We start from the raw sequence: 15,876 nt of genomic DNA on the forward strand, positions 1-15,876 counted from the left end.
CGCGGAGGGAAGCAGGGAATCTCTTTCTGCGCCTTCCACACCTGATAGTTTTTCTTTCTGTGGCCTGTAAGGCTGCAGATACGTCAAATAATACAGTCCGACCTTTAGCCAGATCACCACAGATGTACATAGCTACTATTAAACGCACTACCTTTTCTTCTTTCAGAGATTTAAAATACCCTAGAAACCTTCTTTTGGCTTTCAAGCTTGATAGTTTCATACTCAGGAGCATGGGTAGAAAATGGAGGCTGTGATGAGACCAGAAAAGGGTTGGCTGCTTGAAGCCTGACTGTGAGATGTCAGATTTTGTATAATCCCACAACATAGTATTAGATCCTTTTTTATTTGATTTGCACCATTAAATGATGTGCTAGAAATACTACAGTTAATAAATAGGTATGCAAAAGTGTGCAAACATCTTAGGGTTTTCTCACAGTGTTTGTCTCCTGTACGTTAAAAGCCAAGATGTGTTTGGCTTCCAGGAAGAAAAAAAGCCTGACAAAAGAATGAATACCTTGATAATATTAAATTAGAATAGATGAGGAAGACCTACCCCTCAATTACAACACTAATCACAGAGGCAGGTATGTTTACTCACAGAAAACAAAAGAGTAATTACTCTGGGCCAGAATACTCCCTAGTGAGACTCCCACCAAAGACACCAATGGACATTAATAAGCCTGATGCTGTAATGCTCCTTACTTGGGGAAAACTCCTATTGACTTACACTGTCTGAGTAAGATGAACAGAAATAGGCATAAGCTGCAAAGTGTGCAAGGCTTTTTAACAGCTGTGCACAGGTTTAGACCACATGGGATAAGAAAATAGTAAATGAAAAGAATGCTGAGCTTAAAACCTTTGTTTATTCCTTACCTGATCCTGAGAAATTGTCTAAAGACCCGTCTGTGGTAGTAGTAGTAGCAATCTCACTGCTGCTCATTGGTTCTGTTTTAACTATAGAAATATAAATAAAATATATTCTATATGCACCTAATATTCTTGCACACGCATGCACACACACTCACTGCAGCCACAAATTCAATAAAACAAAAATCTGCCAAAAATGTTTTAAATCGTGGCTGTCGATATTTTGCATTTTATGTATTTGCGTATACAAACAATGCAAAGTACTGGCAGCTATGATTTACACATACATATAAAATGATTAAGAGGGTTATTTCTGTCCCCAAGGAATAAGAGCCACTGTAACAAACCAGAAGTCCCCATGCAACTCTCTGCACCTGTCCTGATTCCTCTCAATCCTGCAGACCCAACAATAAGGGTCTACATTTAGATCAGGTCACACAGACATTTACAGGCTTGAAAGACAGCAATCTGAATAAGACAAAAAAGGAAATAATTTTCAAATGGGTTTCCCTAAGGGCTGCTCACATTTTTTTCCATCCGTGTAACTTTTCAGAGGAAAAATGACAATTTCTAATGAAGTAAAACACTTCCCATGTGGTGGATTTCTCCCCTCAGAATGAAAACCAACTTCATGCTCAGCAACCCTGAATAAACAAAGGGGACACAGCCCTCACCAAATACTTCAAAGAATGCTTTTACATTTTATTCCCTCTGCACCCGCAACCCAGCACGGCTGTCAGAGTGTAAAAAAAAATGAGTAAGAAAGATTCTCTCCTGGCTCATGTTGCTTCATAATTAATTATTAATTAATGACTTTTAATAAAGCCTCAAAGAAATAAGGAAAATTCCCTTTCGATTACTCCAGCGCAATCTCAGTAACAACAGTGTTCTGACCCATGGAGCAAGGATGGGGCTGACCCGGCATGGGTGCAAACAGGCACAACACCTACTGCCAGGGAGTTAGCAGATCAGCATGGCAATCTCTCAAATCCATTTTTATATACCTAGCTTTTGGAGTTACAGCACAACAAAAGCAACTGAGGATGGTGTTTCAGAAAACAACAGAGCTGATCTTACTATCAGCATCCCACCGCTTTCGCTCTTGTTGACACACACAGTCGCCGCTTCCCACACACCAGCGCTGGTGCATACCTGACCTTTCAGCGAGGCAGTTAGTAACGCTGCAGAAAGCGAATCCAAGAAAACCAAGGCAAACTGAACCCCATTTGACATGTAAAGCCTTAGTGTCACCTTGACATAGGTGCGCATGTCTGCATGTATGTTCGTCTATACATACGCGTTCAGGAATTGCAACCATCACTAGCAGAAACCCTTTTGGTGCCAGGTTTGCAAAGGGTGACAGAGAGGCACTTTCCCCTTTGGACAAAGGACCTTTCCTTTCCTTGCCTATCCAAGTTCTTATTTCCATGTGCCTCGCTATTTCCTTCACCTGACCTCATCCAAGGGATTTGCATGAAATCTCTCAGGATTTTACTAATTGCCCACTGTTTTCTTTTGATTCTCATGCAGGATGTGTTGTGTGCACATGCTAACTCAGGAGATCAATGCTAGCTCCACACAAAATTCTGCTATGTCTGCATTAACAAGCAATGCAGCCCAGTAAGAAAAGTTTCAAGGAGTGAAATGGTTGGTGCAGGGGGTCCAGTATCCACAGTTTAGGCATGTTGAGAGGCGTTATTTGTGTAAGGTTTAGTCTTGTCCCAAGGAGGGAGCACCCATCAGCAGCTGGAGAAGACGAGCTGCACTCTTGCAGAGCACCTTATTTGAAAGGCTTTACACGGTGAATTAACATGTGGAAAGAAGGGGTGGCCAAGAAGTTCACTTCAGGAGTGCACTCATGATCTGAACTACGACTCTAATATAAACATATTTCTTAAAAACACAGCATATAACATATCCAACACCCATCTCATAACTAAGTATTGAAAGTCTAACACACATATGCAACAAAACATTTGTTGCAAAGTGTCTATCCCAAGTAATTTTCCAGAACCTACCGAGAATTATAAGCATCTACATTATCTTCTGCTTTTTCTTAAAAGTTTATCACAGCTACATTTTACAGTCAGACTAATATTTCCTTCACAGATTGCTCCAGCGTTCCCCAATATTTGCATGTCTTCTGAACCTTATTTCCATAATGCAATTATACTTTCGGAAATAACAGTGAAAGATGCTTTTCTCTATAGCTGACAGCTGTCGGGGAGGAAAAGAGAAGATGATGAGACAAATCAGCCTAACTTGGGGTAAAGGTTGGGAGATTTCAGTATATGCTTTCTCCAAACTCTTCCCCTCATCTCTACTGGAAAAACAATTCATATATATTCCTTATAAAATAAAATATAATTGTTTTGATCACCACAGACCGGCAGCCCAAGGACTACACTGAGCCACCTCACACAGTGTCAAGACTTTTAGCATCATTTATTCTAGATAAAGATTTTTAGGATAATTTCTTTCCAAGTGGAAGTAAATGCCTCTCATGCCATTGGTTTAAAAGCCTACTTCACATGCACTGTTTGCCACCTATCTGGATCTCAGATCTTTGTTAAAGAAACTATTTTTGGAAAAACCTCATCAAAATGGAATTTCTTTCTCTAAGACTCATGAAAAATACTTCAATGCAACTACATTTATAACTGAATGCTCTTTACTAAACATATGACTTTTGAAGATACAGGAAAACTTATATGAAATACACTGCAGTGCCTCCTTCATGGAAAGGAATTCTAGTTGCTGTCTGAGATTCTCACAAATTTTTCATTAAAACTGTTCCTTATGTCTCCTCTCTCAGCTGTTGTATTTCCTGAATATATGAAAAAACGGGATGCGAAAGGCTGTTCACATTATACCTGATGTGGATACCCATTAGTAGGGTGATAATAAATAAGCCCTATCATGCTGTCTTTAGGAACAACCATGACCTTAATGGACCTTCTGCCGCAGCTAGTTGGGAATTTAATACAGATGGATAGGAACTGAAAAGCCCTCCATTCCCCAAGCACTTTAATCAAAATGCCAGAAAATGATGGAGTATTTCCTTCTACCTGAGCCTAAAAATATTTCAAGAGGATGAAAGTTTGCTATAAAAAGAAATCAACTGAGAAGAAACAGCCATGGTTTCACCAGTTGGAAATATTCACCACATGGCTTCTCACTGCCAAGGAAGGTCTCTCATTTGCCCAGGACAAAAAGTGACCTGCAACAGAGCGTATTTCCCCCTAGAATCATGGGGAAAGAAGGGGTTTCCTAAGGTTACAAGTCTGCCACTCTATCACAGTAGCGTGTCAGTAATCCATGTCTATCATGAGATGTATGGAGCTGTCCGAGGAAGCAAGGCTTTGGATCTGGCCCTGCCGCGTGCTCCTTCAGCATGCTCTGGATTTCAGCCCTCCACATTTTCCATGACAATTAACATTTCTGCAACGTGTCCTAAGCTTTCACAGGATGACACCGGGCAATCAGTGGGAATATTGCCACATTTACACAGAATGTGTTGCAGGCTTGCCAGTAACTTCCAACAGTGTCCTCAGTTGTGGCAGAGACCACAGAAAACAAAACAGGAGAGTTCCCATTTCTGCTGTTCCTTTATCAAAACAGACCTTTACAGAGGTGCAGAATTATCAGAACTGCATTATAGAAACAGACTCTGATTTAGCAATATGCTACCAAGGTTTAGTGACAGCAAAATCACTCATGTAATAAACCAGATTATGAACAAGAAATTAAAGAAGAAATCTAATGTATTCCTAATCTGCCGCAAAAATTCAACATTGAGAATTACTGATACAGATTTGATTTATATACCAAGGAACTTAAGAAGCTACGTCAACAGAGAGACATTTTTCATCCTTATTTTTCTTTTCTAGTCATTTATGAGATTCTAAAAACAAGATTTAAAAAGAAACTGTATAAGAAAACAACAGAATAATAGAAAAAATAGGAGCTGCAGATAAGAACACACACGCTGGCTGTGAGAAAAAAAGCACAAATATTCTGAGATAGCATCACTGTTCATCTACCGTTCTATCAATTGTCAAGATATTTTTTCTTAGGACTCTCGGAGATAGCAAATGCAATGTGCCCTGTTTTGTCAGCCGTATTACAAAAGGTGGTTAATAATGACTACATGGCAGTTTCTGAACTCTACCGAGAGAGAGAACTTCAGACCAGAACCCACACGTTCACATGGTTCATTGGCCATGTAACAACTGTCTGAGTTCACAGCTTGTCACACAGCCACTGGCATATATAGCAGCAAAGAGGACTATGAGGAATGAGATGATAGTTGTTTTAAATATGGATTTAGGGACCTAATATTTGGCCATTGCTAACACAAAAGTCATATGAATGCATCATAGCAACTGTACCTTCAAGCATGCAAAAAGTAAAGTTTTTAAATACCTTTTTAAAATTACTTTTGTTGTCTAAAATACATATAAGGCTTGCTCTACTGAACTAGTCTTTGTTAACAGCTGCGCCATATACATCAACCCAGCATAGAAATATTGTAAACATGGCTGAGTTATTAAATAAGTTCTAATTTTGCAGTTTTAAGACTGAATTAATACTATAATCTTACAGTATTTGTATTATAAGTGGGCAAAATGAAATAATCCCTGACTGACAGCTCTCAATATTCACAGGGCACAAAGAGTCCCAGCAAAGTAAGTGAGGCTGTTAGTTTGTAGACACACATGTAAATACAGTCTCTAGCCCTGTTTTGTTCTATCTCAAGGTGACATCTTCAAATAATGTTAGCAGCTAAACACTATGTTGATGCAAATTTTAATGACAGACTCTGCCCCAATATATCTTAAGTATTTTCTGTATCTATTACTATTCATACACTATTTTCCTTGATACCATCCTCTTTCTGTACCCACTAGAAGTCCAAAGCTCACCTGAAAGCTCAAAGAAAATTATGTAACAACAGGGGAAAAAAAAAATCTACCTTGAATCTCTAAGCTGATTATATTTTCCATTATTTTATTCAAACTCTCAGCTGTTTTGTACTGGAAAATCTTGCCATTATAAACAGGTTACTAAGGATTACAGGTTAATTATAAACAAGTTACTCAGATATACTAATTCCGATCCAGGACATAATTCTCTCATTTTATCACACACTATCAAATCATCAGCTCCTAACCATGAAGCCTGATAAACTTACTTGCTCTTGCTTCTCAAAGCAGAGGACTCTTCCTGAATCTCATTTGTCGGGAAATTACCAGAAGATAATTACTACAAGGTAATTTCCAACCTAAATTTAAGTTCAGTTTTCAAAGAAAGTCCCTGCTCAAAGCAGCACATTCTAGTTCAAGTCCAGACTGTTTCCTGCTCTCCCCTCCTCTGATGTGAGGTGGTTTCAAAACTTCTGCTGTATTCTGGCTGCAACTGACACCTAGCCTTCACTGCATGCACGGCTCCCCCACGACCCTCATCATCTTCTTATGCTATGCATTACACTGAAAGAGCCTTAATGTCTTTGTAACCTGCTCATCTAGCGGTAAAAACTTTAAATTCACAAAGAAATGGCATCACTGCTACAGTGCAAAATCAGAAAGAAAATCCAAAAACATCTAATTGGAGACAACTTTTGATAGTATTTGTAGCTTCTAATCAGGATTTAGCCCAGATATTTGTCTGAGAACTAGTGTCATGGGTTAAAGTAGTCTCGTTCACTGCAGTTAGATGAGAATATCTGAGCCAAGCTAACGTTCTTACCCCTTCACAGTCACTTGTCAATTTATACTGAATAATTGTATCTCTCCTGTCCAAACAGGCAGCATATATGCAGGAACAATCTTTTTAGAGGTGTTATGGCCTTTTTTTCCCCTTCTTAAATCCTCGATTGGGAATCTGACCATGGCAGCTCCCCTACACATGTGTAACAGTTTGCACCATGTCTGTGTAAAATATCCATACACTTTAACCAAAGCCAGACAGAACGACCACACAGCGTCACAGCCCCAGGCATTAATGAAAAAAAAAAAAAAAAAAAGGTTGTCTTCAGCTACCGTCTGGGAGCACGGAGGGCTTCAAGTGAGTGGAGAGCATCATGGAGAAGTCAAGACTGCCCTGCCATTTAGTCGTACAAGACAGAGACATGAAGATAGAAGCAAAATGACAAAGCAGGTGGGGCCTTTCATAAATGCGAAATAATATCCTTGACTTCTGGCCAGGGTCTGAACTCCAGAACTGCCAGACTTGAAGGCAAATTCACCTGGACAGAGATAGATAGCACCAGCTTGCATTCCCCTCCACCCAGCAGGAGCAGAAAACTCCCCAGCTTGTCTCATCAAACCAGGTGGCACAAGTACTTCACTCACCGCCCAGGGGTGAGATGACACAGCTAACCCTGAAGTTTAACCAAGTTTCTTGGTTTTTTTATCTACCCACGATAAGCAAAACCCCTCAGAAGACTGCAAGAAGCAAATGAAAGTGCTAAACCATCTGAAGGATCACAAGCCTCTGAATTTGCTAAGGCTCTTCAGATCTCACCCTACTGTCTATTAAGGTGTGATCTCAGACGAGATTTAGATGTGTTACTCCTGTTCCCTGGAGTTTCTGCTGGCGCACACCAACAGCAAGGGCTGAATTTCCTTCTGTTCTGTGTTACTGGCCAGGCGTATGATATTCCTATGTTATGCTGTGCAATCAGTGATTGCACACCTGCAGGTGGTGCGTAACAGGCTGGTCCCACTGGAGAGGCTTGCAACACCTAGCGCAATGTGTTGCAGTTAGTTTTCAGTGAAGTAGTGAATATTTTCACAGGTTCTTGACATCCTGCAGCCTGTGCAAAGCCACTGTGCCAGCGGGGCTCTGGGACCCTCAGGCATGCTCAGAGGGTGCTCTCACACCACCACGCTCCATCCACAGTCTGGCACAGCATATGCTGCAAAAATGTTTACGAGAGGCTTGCAAAAAAAAATGATATTAAAATAACGGTGCTTCCAAAATGTTCAATTGGTTGTTTGGTTTTTTTTTTAAAATCCTTTGTCATTCAGAGTATTTTCTTTCCCTCAAGTGTCTGTGGGAACCAGTATTGCTACTGACTTTTCACTTAAACAAGGTGCTTTCTTTCAGGAAAATGTTATGGGGGGAAAACAAAACGGTGAAGCTTTCACAAACAGATGCACATACATGCAGAAAAGATAATAAATACATAAATATTTATTAGCTAGTCTCCTTCTCAAGACCTTGCAACAGGAGTTGCTGGACTGAGCCAACAGAGGAGTAGACAAGTTATTTCACTGGCCAAAAACCTATGAAGGAGGAATAATAGAGCATTATGCTACAAGTGCTCAGAACAGACGGAAGGACTCTTAGGGAAGCAGGAGGATAAAAGCACAGATAAGACAAAGAGTCTGGAAGGAAGGCAATGTAATACAGCAAGAAGAAAAAGGTGAAGAGCAGGGAAGAAAAGATAATCCAAGTCAGCCCCTTGCCTTCACATAAACGGGCAGAGTGATGAACATCTGTTTTTTATCCTCCAGAAGTGGCAGCAGGTTGAAGACCAGATTACTAGCCCCTACTGACCCCCAGGTTGCTTTTACCAGCCTGGGGCCTGGGACCACTGCAGTCTTTGCCTCTGGCCACACAACTGTCCTCTTGCAGTCTTCTGGGGCTGAGTGAAGAAGCTGGCATCAGCAGTTCTTGATACTAACACCCTACTGGAATGTGAAGATTAGATTCACCTTTACCAGGCTATTATTTCAAGATGTCTAAATATGGAGGTATCCCTGCATCAATTACAAGTTTCATACTATCAAGCTCATCATCACAAACACAAGTCTAGAAACTTCAGCATACGTAATTGGCAGAAACTCCAAAAATGAGCAATTAAAAGATACCAGAACCCAAACATCTCCCAAAGGAGGATCACTTTGTCTGACTGCCATCACCTACCACAACATTGCACCTCAAAGCACGCAAAATTATTAACTATTAAAAATTATTAATAACTTACACAAAATTAAAAATTATTCACTACCAATGCACAGGCTTGATTGCAATACTGAAAGACTATTTCGAGTGCTATAAAGCATTGTTAGAATTACAACGAATACGCAACATATCATTTACTTACAGAAGTCTACATCATGTGCCATAAGAACAACCAGCTCATACTCTCTATGGATTTCAACATCTTACTCCACCATTGCTTCAGAAAATAATGAAAACAATTTTCCTCCATTCTATGATATTGCTACTCGACAGCAAACGTACCACACAGCACTGTCTTTTGAAACCCTGAAGATGGATTTATGTTCACCAGACTTAAAACAACCTTTCTAATGGCCACCCATTAGATAGTCACGTAGTGGGGAGCTTTGAATGCCTTTGTGTGGGATCTCATTCTCATGTTGCAGCAGGTACTTAAAGAGTGAGAACCCTTTTTTTTTCCAAAGGAATTTTGATGTCCAACTCCCTTTGAAGCCTCCCTTCCTATGTATCTTTGAAAATCTGATCTTCAATTTGTTATCCATTTTCCCCTCCTGCTTGATATGAAAACGCCATCTCTTCTTCCTTCTGAACACTCAAAAACGAGGGCAGAAGCAGCTCCTTGCTCCTAATATGAATGAAGTATAGCTGCCTGGAAAAGCACAGCTCCTTCTCCCAGTCTTCATCTATTCTTTTCCATTCCAGTTGCATAAAACATTATCATGATGGGCCACAGGCTTCTGTTTCTCACTCTATGTAATCCATCAGAACTGATTTATGTTTTTTAGGTAAAAGTAAAGATCACTGTTGGCAGAAACTGGATGCAGTTGTCTCCTATAGAAAACAGCTTTGCTACTCCTTTCAAATTTATTGATTACTCACAGCCTTTCCCCTCTGAAGTGTATCTACCAAAGTGGGCACTGTTGTTGGAATAGCCACTAGCTGTCTGATAAAACTTAATGAATGGCAATTTTATTAGCTTCTGTTGTTATTGTTTCTTTAACTCCTTCAGTTTCAACCCACCATAGCAATTTGCTGACAAAGGAAGATTAGAGATAAGGCATGACTATGAACATTTTGAGCCCTTCTTCAATTCTCTTTTTTTTTTTTTTAAATAGATTTTCTTAGGCAAGTCACACAGGGCCAAATTTTTAATGGTGTCCAGTGTCTGCTGTTCCCTACAACAGAGGGCATTTTGTGGAAAAACACTTAAAGAGATCATGGAAAACTGAAATACTGCAGTATTTATATCATCAGCTCCATCTTGGCGTGCCAGAACTGACTTTTCTGAGTGTCTTTAGCCAGATATTTTAGTGTTACTCCTCTGCATTTGATCCTGGGAAATTTCGGACTAGTCAGGGTCTATAATTTCCTTGTTACTTCCCCATCAATGGTTTGAAGTCCATGCTGCCTTTCCCAGAGAAGAGAAAGAAAAAACCCAAACACCAGCAAAGTAATTACTTCTTATTAGCTATGATTTTTTTAAATCAAGATGTTAAGGAAATACTGCTTTTCCCCTCACCACACATACATCCAGAGGTATGAAGACTGTCTCATGATCTGCAACAAACTTTAAAAAAATAGCGTTTGTTCTACAGAAATCACTATGCTCTAAAAGAATCTGTAGAGGAATTGCTATCTGAGACAAGAAGTAGTAAACCTGACTTGTTTAAAAATGTTTAGTTAGAAGGAAATAAACAGCAGTCATCCAAAACCCCCTGAATTTCTTCAGCTGCAGTCATCAGCCAGCACGACCTGGTCAGTTCTGCACTACAGAAATTTTGCCCTACCAAAGTGAAATAAGCACACAAAGAGTTATTGTATCACAGCCGCACGCAGAGATGAAACCCAGACTCAATCACACAGCTAAATCCCTATTCAGTGCTTTGAAAATATACCACTAAGTGTGAAGCTAAAAATATTAGCTAATAACAGTGAGCTGTCTTCCAACCACATCCTCTTGTAGAACAACATCAATAAGAGACAAGTCTGAAAATATGCCTTAGAGGAATTAATGAACATTTGTTTGAAACGGGGCCATTTCACTTTGGGACAGGGTTTTTTTTTATTTTCTCCTCCTTCTTCTTTCTTCTCCTCCCCCTCATCTAGTGAACATATCCTGCACTTGGGGTATGGAAACTTGCCTAAATCACACCCATAGTAAAATCAAATTTAACATATCTTTACAAGATATTTATGACATGCGAATACCTGGAGGCCCTGCTTCTCATTCACATGAAGGTCCCTTATGCCAGAAAAGGAGGGCTTTTTCATGTTAGTGAGAACGGGCGCGTAGTAGATTAGACATTGGCTTCACATATTATATTTAACATGTGAAGCTTCAGCAACCCACATCTCCACTCCACATGCAACAAGCAAGCAAACCACACTGCAGCATTTTAAGATACGACTATATCCTTATAATCTGCCACTTGTGTCTCAGCAGGATTCTGCTTCAAGAATCTCAGGAAAAAAAGATTTTATTTCACCTTTCATTAAAAAAATAAGAAACCTTTGCTTCATTCAATCTAGTTTTTCCTTAAGCCTGTTTGGCAGCTCAAGGAACCCAAACCAAACATTTTCTCAAGATAAAACAGATTAAAAGCAAAAACTCCACCTTCAGATTCTTAGGTATCTGCTTCGCTCGCAGATTGTGTCTCTTGGAACACATCTAATTCAGAAATAAATTATTCAATTATGTTTATTTCACGAACTTTTCCTTATTTGTCACTTAAGAGCAATCAGAGACAGGAATTTTCAGTTTAGAAAGTTTAGACCAGAATCGCCAAGCACAAGCTATTTCTCGGGGCGCTTTCTGGACAACATCTGAAAATGCATGCTGAGTGCCCACGCCTGCGGCGCCCACGGCAGCCACCCAAACCTGCGGGGGTCTGTGTGCTAGGGCTTAGCAACCAGTCTGCAGTGCTGAGGAGGGTCATGTCACCTGAGGGAAAATTGCAAACAAAAGAAAACCGTTTGGCTTTGTCTCAGAAGGTAAACGTGTATTGCAAATTATAGCTTTCTGGGCAGCGTTCACCCAAAATGAATAAGCCTGAACTTTGAAATTCTAATTTCAGATAAATAAGTTACTGTGATTCAATTTACTTTCTTCGATAAACTGATACCTACTAGAAGTTGGGATATTATTTCCAAAATTATTTGCTACCTGAGGCCAGTGCATGAATAGATAAAATATATAGCTAACTTCTTCACAAAGTAATATTAAGCAGCCCGTTTTTCAGAGCGTATGCCTGCATACAACTGCTTAGGAAAAAAGTCAAGCCAGATGGTGAGTGTCTTTCAGTGTTTCAAGGAACACTCCCTATCTTTGTGCTACTAAAGAACCTTGAAGTTACATGGAGGTACAAAAGCTGGTGAAGTTTACAGCAAAGGCTTTCATGAGCAAGAGGAATTATAATTTGAAAGGATTGAGCAATTTTATCCTATACCAATAACTGGTATATACCTGATAATATTATATAAAAATATAATAATGTACTTGGGCATTAAAAAGGAAGAAGAGTCATTTGTGGAGATGAAAAATTTTTCTGCTCAAACTAAAATAACACGATAAACAATTAATTCATTCTTTAAAAAGCTACTTTTTTTTTCCTCATATGGCTTAAAATTTGATTGCAGCAATACTTTTAAAGCAATAGCAAAAAGTAAATTATACACAACTCTGGCACAAACGCCTGTTAATCTGATAACCCATAAACCCTCCCCACTACAGAGGACTCCAATTAGAATGAATAACAGAGATGTTTGGGGAATTGAGGGGGACGACATCTGTTTGACTGACATGTGCCTTTCCTGGAAGAATGCAATGCATGTCCATAATCCTAAACAGTCTGACAGCACTAATATGACCCAGTTCTTAGGGGAAAAAAAGGCGTATCTTTGCTACAACAGTTGTTTAGCTATACATTTATACTGAAAAGTAGAATCACACATCTTCAGATAATGTTTTCTAGTAATGTATTAAAACCTCTGTCCACATAGCTAGCCAAATGACATCTACGACCTTTTCTACTACTGCCATAGAAATGTTACACGGAAGAGTATTTTTCACTACTTATTGTATAAACCCTTCTGTGTTTCATTATATGTCCTTACTGGCAAAATTGTTAGCTTGTTGCGTCGTTAGTATTCTACTGAGAACAAACATAACTTATCAACTGGCTGACTGCTTCTTGAAAAATAGGTATCAATTTACCCCATTGAATTACTACACCTGTTTGAATTTTGGCCACTTCATCAGAGCCGCAAGCTAGCCTGAGGAAATTTCAACACTCAGTTTTATTAGCCTACTTGACAAAACTTTCACAGCCTTAGGAGCCTGCAAAAAGTGAGAACATAAAGAAATACTGGAATAGTGAAAAAGATAGAAAGATTGCCTTTTGTAGTAAGACAACTGTAAACACCACCTTTTTTCTCATCACTAAACTACCTTTTGAGGGTGTTTGGATCTTTTTTTTAAAGTTCTGCACATGCTACCTGCTCAGACCATTCAAACTCCATGAAAGGAACATAAACCTGGAATGAAAGCTATTGCTGAAACTTGATAATAGTAACTACCGATAAATATTGAACATCCACTCTTTACACCATATTACATAAACCCACAACACCTAAAAAAGTAAAACAGTGTCTGTGTTTGGCTTGGAGACTGCAAGAACACTAATGCAACAAGGAGAAAAAAGAAACTATGAAACACTAAAAAAGTGGTAGCTCACCTTCTGTGCCATTGGGTGTCATGGAATTATTATTTATATGAGAGTTATCAAGTTTTGGACCACTGGGGGATTCACTACTACCACTTAGTCGGCTATGTGGGCTGGCTAGATCCTGCATTTCCATAGACCTGAAAGCAAGATGCAACTAGTTTTAGTGACATATTCAACATGGATTACAGAGGAGTTACCTATATGAGACGCAGCCTGCTATTAATCAACATCCTGAAGCCACTTAATAAAAAATTAACAGCTTCTCCCAACTTGATCTTTTCTAGTGCTAAACTCATTTTGCAGCTCCACACACATGACTGACCACCTACTGTAATGACTTTTACAGCTTCTAACAGAAAAAAATTTAGATACGAAGCAGTGTACTTTAAACGTTCATGTCACCTTGTATTTTTAAGACACATACAAAGATGGAATCACCAATATATGAAGACATATATTCTCTTAACGACAAATTAACACTCTGCTTTTTCAAGATTTACCACTCAGTGGCAATATAATGGGCCTCCAAACCAAATAAAACACTTGAAGCAATTGTGGAAACCTATCATCTACTGACAGGGAATAAGATATTCCTGATGTATGTGTTTACTCTGGCAAACTACTTAATTGTTCCTCTGTTTCCGTTGAAACAAATGCAGCATTAAAACATTATTATGTCTGCTCACTTGTTTGCTTTGTGGATTACATAAAGCGTGCCCAACTGAAAAGGGATATGACCAACATACAGTGAATCCATATAGGCGTTAGTATGCCTTAGCACTCTGCCGTATCTCAGCAGCTGTCACTTAGGCAAAATAAGAAGAGCCATTCCGACTGAAAGCAAAAATTAAACGTTTATACAGCACACAAGCAGCTGAATATTTCTGATCTGCGTTTTTAACAGCCTTGTAGAAAAAGGCCAACAGCCGTCACCACCACGACATATGCCTTGGTTGACGCTGGGGAAGCCTATGATTGAAGTGCCCCATCCTTCTGTTTCTCTCTACCTAAAACTTTTGATAATGTTATTTGATGTACTCAGTCTAAGTAATTGCTCCCAGTAGAAGTTTCATAGGTTACTGTGCCTCCAAGGCATTCAAACCAGTAATTTTTCTCTTTAAAAGAAACGCTTAGGCTCCTTTAAAGACTATTAAAATTATATAAAAATTCCTCCCACAGTAATGCTATAAACATCCTTAAGCGCAAGTGTCATTTCAGCTATGAAGTTTTCACATTTTAACTGAGATTTTATCACAAGTTCTAAACACAAATCTTTCACTTTATATTTCGTTACCTAAACCAATCTACACATTAAAAAAAGGATAATATCACAATGAATTTGAAAAGCCAGTACCTAATACAAAGTGAAACAATTTAGTGAAAAAGCGTACGTGCTTGTGGTTTACAGACTTGGTTGCATGCACATAAAAGCAACCCTCCAGCACTTACTCATCTGCTTAACGTGGAAAACAGGAAAAAATATTAACTTATCACCTGAAGTTAAAAAGATATTAAAAGGCTTGCAGAAAAATAGCAATTTTCAATCAAATCCTTACCTGCAGCTTGAGGAAACAGCAACATCTGAACTGGCTTGGGACTTCTGCACCTGTAAACCAGGGAAACAAACAGAAGCCTCTATTACTCCGCTTTACTATGAGGCCTTAATTTAAAGAAAGGGTATCACCGTGGATGACAATTCCGTCCTTTAAACCCAAAAGGAGAGGAGGAGGGCTCGGTGCCCGTGAAAGGCATATTGTCTTTAAATTGAAGGCTCAACTGCTCTTTCCTCGGCAGGTCTCTCTCCCTCCTCCCCGCGCCGGGGGACGGCGGCCAAGTGACGGGATAGTGATTCATCAGGGGCCCATGACAGCTGCAGAGGGGCTCACTCCTCCCCCAGCACGGCACGGCACGGCACGGCACGGCCACGCACCCCTGCGAAGGTAAACCTGCTGCGTCGCCCCACCAAGGGCGGCAGGAGCCGCGGGGCCACTCCAGCCCCGAGCCCCCCAGCATCCTCCACCCCTCTCGCCTCTTGTCACCGGCCGGGTTATGTCTCCCTCCCATCCCCTTAACTCTTGAGAGCTTCTTGCCCTCATCACGTTGTCTTTCCTCTTCCTCCACTCTTCGCCATCCTTCCTCCACGCCTGGGCAGTGGGGAACCCACAAGTCAGCTCACCCCAAAGGCAAGGAGCAAAGCAAGCTGGAGAGGCTGACACTGTTTCTTGGGGCGGACAACAAGGGGCAGGTCTACCTATTGTAAAGATCTTCAATATATAACCAACAGTATTACACAACCATCTCCAAAATGAGCCCA

At 39.9% G+C, this 15,876-nt stretch overlaps 1 protein-coding gene across 11 annotated transcripts in view; it reads right to left on the reverse strand.

The window, feature by feature from the left end:
- Positions 1-15,370, reverse strand: part of EYA1 (EYA transcriptional coactivator and phosphatase 1) — an 83,796-nt gene extending 68,426 nt beyond the window's left edge. For 5 of the 11 annotated variants that reach the window (XM_075085229.1, XM_075085228.1, XM_075085227.1 and 2 more), the window contains exons 1-2: positions 13,572-13,696; positions 874-954 (exon numbers count right to left, since the gene is read on the reverse strand). In XM_075085229.1, the coding sequence (XP_074941330.1) occupies positions 874-954; positions 13,572-13,695 (205 nt within the window). In that variant the 5' untranslated portion in view covers position 13,696. Of the gene's footprint in view, positions 1-873; positions 955-11,716; positions 11,780-13,571; positions 13,700-15,118 lie in introns of those variants that run through there. The other 6 variants (XM_075085221.1, XM_075085223.1, XM_075085224.1 and 3 more) reach the window with 6 other exon arrangements.
- Positions 15,371-15,876: the final 506 nt, after the last annotated feature.

Source organism: Phalacrocorax aristotelis, chromosome 2 (genome assembly GCF_949628215.1).
Source record: "Phalacrocorax aristotelis chromosome 2, bGulAri2.1, whole genome shotgun sequence".
NCBI lineage: Eukaryota > Metazoa > Chordata > Aves > Suliformes > Phalacrocoracidae > Phalacrocorax > Phalacrocorax aristotelis.